The 6000-nt window shown below is 37.2% G+C and overlaps 1 protein-coding gene across 1 annotated transcript in view; it reads left to right on the plus strand.

Moving 5' to 3' along the window:
• Window positions 1-4792, plus strand: part of ablim1b (actin binding LIM protein 1b) — a 290641-nt gene extending 285849 nt beyond the window's left edge. The window contains exon 22 of the mRNA XM_052027501.1: window positions 1229-4792. Coding sequence (XP_051883461.1) covers window positions 1229-1342 — 114 coding nt within the window. The 3' untranslated portion in view covers window positions 1343-4792. The remainder of the gene's footprint in view (window positions 1-1228) is intronic.
• The last annotated feature ends 1208 nt before the right edge of the window (window positions 4793-6000 follow it).

Raw genomic sequence — 6000 nt, forward strand, 5'->3', positions numbered from 1 at the left:
TCATACCTGAATATACTCAATGACTGAGCATCCATTGCCCTCTGAAGTGGAGAATTCAAAGATTTACAAGCATCCACGTAAAGAAAAATTCTCATTATCACGGTCCTAAATGGCTGATCTCTTACCTTGAAAATAGTGCTGTGCACTCCACTGAGAGGAAACTAGCTCTGGGCAGCCTCTCTGTCAATCCCTCTCAGAATTCTGCATTTGATCCCCAATTATTGGTACATAATGCTTGTCTTTCAAATCTGAACCAGCCCCACAACACCCTGATAGGAGAAGCAACTTGGGCTGCTCGAATTTTGCAAGAAAAACAACTAAGATCAGAGCAATTTGAGGGGTTGATGAAGTCGTATGTCCTCAGTGTTGGGGTGTGCTACTGAGGTTTCATATCACAAAGTAAAGATAAGGGACACCATCCCATCCTGCCTGGGTCATCCTCACAAAGAGACCTCCAGTTCAAACATCACAGCATTTTAAGAACCTTTTGAATTGGGCCAGAGACAATGATAGACTCCCCCATTTTTGTTTAGGGAAGCATGCTAGGTAATATTAATTCTTGACATGAAAAATATTCTCTGATATCCATCGAATTGTGGTTTAACAAGCTGTAGGATTCTTTTCTTCAGGTCCACTCTCATGTGCATCTTTCTCAACCTGCTTCGTAATTTGTTTCTCTGACACCAGAGATCAGCTGTGTGAATCACCAGCCCCTCTCTCAGTCCCCATTTGCCTTGGTACCAAAGTTGAACCAAGTACTCAAAGTACGCTTCCATCAAAAGCAGACAAAATTGCCCACAGTCACTCAACCTTATTGTAGCAGCTGTATGTTGTCTTCTGCTTCTGAATGCCAGATCTATTTTTAGTCAATGTAGGATGAATTGTGAGGCTAGATATGATAGTGGCATTTAAGAGGCTTTTCGATAGGCACATAAATACGCAGGGTAAGGAGGGAAATGGATCATGTGCAGGCAGAAGGGATTAGTTTAATTTGGCATCATGCTCAGCACAGACATTGTGGGCCAAAGGGCCTGTTCCTGTGCTGTACTGTTCTATGTTCTATGTAAATTGCATTAAGATAGAAATATGCTCAGTAACTTGGGAGTAAGTGGCAACATAGTAACGGAGCGAGATGTATAATAAATTAAATAAAACTTTTTGACATTGTTGGAATGCAAGTGGATATTTATAACTGACCTTTATTTGTCATTATCATTTACTCTTTCAGCGTCATCTGGCCCCTGAAGTTTTTCACCAGCTCTTTAATATGACTATCCAGGAATTTGACAGGTTACCACTCTGGAAGCGCAATGAGCTGAAGAAAAAAGCTCACATCTTCTAAATCACACAATGCATGTTGAAAATGGGGTAACCTCGAGTCTAAATATCAGCATAATATTTTGTGGGGAAGGAGTTCCAGAAGTTAACAGAAAAAAAAGTCTTCTCGTGCTGCAGCAGATAACCAGGGTCCCCACACAAATAATTGCTAAGATTTCAATCTGAGAATTCCATCAATATTTCCTTAATAACATGAGACAGAGTAGTAATATCTCTTGTTAAACAATAAATTGCTCTGATCTTTATAGAATTATAATAGATTGGAAATTGTATTGAGTTGGATGACATTTTATTTTCTAAATAATTGGAATACTGTTCTTTGGAAACAAATTTTAATATTTAGCCATACTGCTCGAAGCAAAGTGCAGCAACTTGTGTTCTCTGCCTTGCACGGTGAAAGCATAGGTTTGTAGGTAGTGGGACAGTGGGGAATTAATTTGGAACCGGTTTGTACACAAGTTATGCTTTGGGCTTTTCTGCTTGAAATCTTTTACACTGTGTGCTGTAGTTGAAAGGGTGTATGTACATCTGCTATACCTAATAGTCACGCCAGAAAGAAATATATAAGAAAAAATGGAGAGGAGAGAAACGCTCTTTAAAGTTTGTTGTTCAGCTGACTTAGGGGCAAAACATTTAGCTTCATAGCCAACATTAATGTGTTATTTTATTAATTCGTATTGAAAACAAAACAAAGAATGTTGGAGTTACTGCCTGAGTATTTTGTATCAGTATCACATTGTTACTTGTGTTTGTACCTGCCTTAATGTGACAAATTGTCATTTGCACTGAAACCTTTTATTCCAGGCCGATCGTTTTATGCATTGTGCATTTGAGACATCTTAAAAAGTCGTGCAATGCCTCTTGCATATCAAGTCCTCATGTTCTGAATTAATAGGTCAGTTTTTTCATATCATTCCCAGATGATTTGTAATTAATAGCCTGGAAATTGCACTGTGATAAGATTAACTTGGAATAGGTTTGCATGTAATTACTCTGCATACTATTTTAATTGAGGCAATTATTTGTTTCAAGTAAGCAGATTGTCTCTGTTATAATAGTGCACAAAGTAATTGGATTCAATAACATTACACTGTATAATTTCTAGACTAGTATCCTCCTTCTGTTTTTACAAATGGGATTTAGTCTTAAAGTTCTGCAGTGCACCTGCCAAAGATTTGGTTTGGAGTGCTTCTGAATGAGTGAAAAATTTGATCCAGTGTTGTTACAAAAACTGATTATTTGCTTATGTCTGTATAATGATGAGGAATCGATTCAAATGAGGCATGCCACATAGACTAAATTTTAGAAATATTATTTTAACAAATAAAGAATACAATTATATAGGGCTAAGTGGTACAACAGAAAAGTACCTTCTATTTGTATGTAAGTTCTTTTGTATAAATTCATTTTGGCAGCCTTTTCATGCAAGATTATTTATTAATTAATTTCACTGACTGCTTATATTATGTCAGAGCAAGAAGCCTCTTATAATTTGTCAACTCAGCATCTTAAAGGCAATGCTGAGCTTGCAGTTTTTCAGACACATGGACACTTATCCAGGAATTTGACAGAACACTTTTTGTGGAGCCTTTCCATTCAAGTCAACCCAACAATTCTCATTATATTTGTGGAGGGAAAAAAATACAAACACAAGGCAATTAAGATAAATAAACACAATTAACATACTGATGCTCCAACCCCAAATATTAAATTGCATTTTTTAAATTCATCATTGGTTGAACATTTAAAGTGAATTTTCTCTATTTTCCATTTTTTTGCATTTAATTTAAACAAATCCTTAAGTCTTGTTGCATTGGTTTCAGTGTTTCTGACTGAGTAGGTGTAAATTTGTTCTGGCCAGTAGCAAATCAGCTGCTTTCATGCTGTATCCAAAATTCTGGTCTATGAAGTCAATAGAAAAGAGATTGGGGCTGAGTTGAAAATGGGCTGCACCCCATTTGCATTACTGCTCAAGATTAAATTGTACCTTGGAGTTTCTAATGCAATGTTTAGAGTGGGTGTGGTGATACTCTGAAGATATGAACAGAGTGATCAGCAGCCAATGTCAACGTGAAGCAAAGACTCACTCCAGTGTACAGTTAAGTCTCCCACTGGATTAGGATATATTTATCTGAGATTTACATTGAAACCAATTGTATAAAAGTCAGACAAATTTTATGTAGCTGTTTCAATTGCCATGCAAAACAAGTATATACTTCAATGACTTTTAACGTTACGATTTAACGATAATTCCCATAGCTCCCTCTATGTCCCACATCCATGAAATTGTTTTAGGACTTTGGAACAAGCCCTCCTCACAAACAGAGCTCTTTGTAATGATTTGCTCAAATTTCTGCTGATTAAACAGCCAAATAGAAATTGGCTTATCATGGCAGTAGATAAAAGAAAATAAGTCAATATCCAAAGACTAAAATTAAAATTGTAAATATTGGAAATACACAGCAAGTCAGTCCATGCCTGAAGGAGACGGTTTCAAACCCAATCTCAGTTCTGGTGATGAGCCCCATCTAAACAATCTCTTTCAGTTGCTAACTAATCTGGTAACTTTCCAGTGCAATTAGACTTGCAAGGGCTGATCTCGCACCCCCCACATTCCCTATCTTCCCCCAAAGTGTGCTCTGCCTGACATGATTTGAATCTGCCAGGTTCAACACAATCAGTTACCTCTCATACACATTAAAACACATTGTCAAACTTCAACCACAATGTTAAGGAACGTGGTAACAGTTGTCTACCCGCTGTTGATAAATATGTGGCACTATTTCATCCCTCCTGCTTCAATTGCATCGAATCCTTGTGTATAAGCACTGCACCTCCCTTCCATCCTCTTGAGTAACACTCAATGAATCTTGGTGGATAATTGGTTCTTGAGATCTGTTTCTATTTCAATTTTTCTCCTGGGAACTTAATTGTTCCTTTAGGACAGAGCAAAGGCAAAAATGGCTTCATAATCTCTAATTGGGTAATCAGCTCTTTTATCCTGCAAACTACATGAATATATGTATGAAACCTCATATGATCCCGCTAATGAGTTTGTTTGTGATAAGACAAGGGATTTAATTTTTAAAACAGTGTTCACCCACCAATATTATCATATTCCGCAGGTGTGCCTATTCAGTGCTTTCTCTAATTTGAGTAAATCTGGTATATTAGATAAGACTTTTTGCAAAGTTCTCATCTGGATTGCTTCTGCAACAATCCAGTTCAGTTCCGCTCTGTACACTTTGTGCTTTATACCCGCACAGCTAGCATTCTGATTTCATAAAATACACCATTTTTCAAATGATATTCCAAAAAAGCTTATTCCATAGGAATGAAATATTATGGTATCATTGTAACATCTAAGGGTGAGAAATGTGGCCAGCTATACATTAAATTTAACCTTGCTTTCAGTCCATCAATGATTGCCGTTAATAAAGCAATGTTATTAGTGTTTTGTTTATTGTCTCCCCTCTTTAAATTGGTCATACTAGTGCTGTGTATGAACAAGTGTGAAGAATCATCTTGACAATCTAACTCTGTTGCACAATGAATGTGCCCACAGTGAGCACGTTGTCAGTGTCCGCCTTTGTTTACAGTCTCCGGGGCATGCCTTGTGGTTGCTTGGTTGTAGTTAATGAAAAGCTAATATGTGTTGTGCAATATGGAGCAAATATAGAAGTAAATTAACAAAGATTTTCAAACAGCAGTCTGAGCCTCTTGGTTAAATTGGACTTTATTATGAGTGTTATTATACTGGGTAACTGGTGATTTAATAATAGGTTCAGATTGAGGTTGGAAGTACTTGAGCTTTGAGAGCAATATCCTAGAAGAAGGAAACTTATTATATAAAGAAACAGGCCACTTGGCCTGCCTTCACCCACACTACTTCATCTAATCCTATTAGCTATCTCCAATCATCTTTTATTTTAAAATTACAATAGAATCACCTTTACATCCTGTATTTTCTGTGGTGTTGACTCTGTCTCATACAGATGAGATACCCAGGACCACAGTTCAGTGAGATGCACAGTAAAAACTTTGCTACATGTCAAAACAAGTTTAAAAAATGCACTGAAATTAATAAACTGCTTTGAATTGATTATCATAGCTCTAAGCCTGAATAATTGAAATGAACTGCAATGGGTAGTTGCAGAATGATATTGAGACAGTCAGTGGTTAAAGCATTGGAACCTAAAAATAAGAGCAGGGACAGATCGTGTGTTCCCTTGAGCCTGCTCAGTCAGGCAATAAGACCATGGCTGATCTGAGCTTGATCTCAACTCCACTTTCTGACCTGCTTCCCATAGCCCTTGATTCCTTGTAGACCAAATGTCCTCTATTCTGGCTTTGCAGAGACTTTATTACTGAATATATACAACCCTCTGGCTGGAGAATTCCAAAGAGTCATGACCCTTTTGAGAGAAGAAATTCTTTCTCTTCACCATCTTAAATGGGCAATTCCCTATTCTGAAAATATCCCGCCCTCCCCCATTCTACATCCTCCCACAAAGAGAAACAGCCTCTCCACATTAACATCAGAATAATGTCTGTTTTCAGTAAGATCAGCTGTCTTTATTTTAAATTCCAATGATTATGGACTGACTTTCTTAACCTTTCTTCATATGATGGCACATTGGTCCAGTTGTGTATTCAAAGATA

The sequence above is a fragment of the Pristis pectinata genome, chromosome 12, assembly GCF_009764475.1.
Source record: "Pristis pectinata isolate sPriPec2 chromosome 12, sPriPec2.1.pri, whole genome shotgun sequence".
NCBI classification, from domain to species: Eukaryota; Metazoa; Chordata; class Chondrichthyes; order Rhinopristiformes; family Pristidae; genus Pristis; species Pristis pectinata.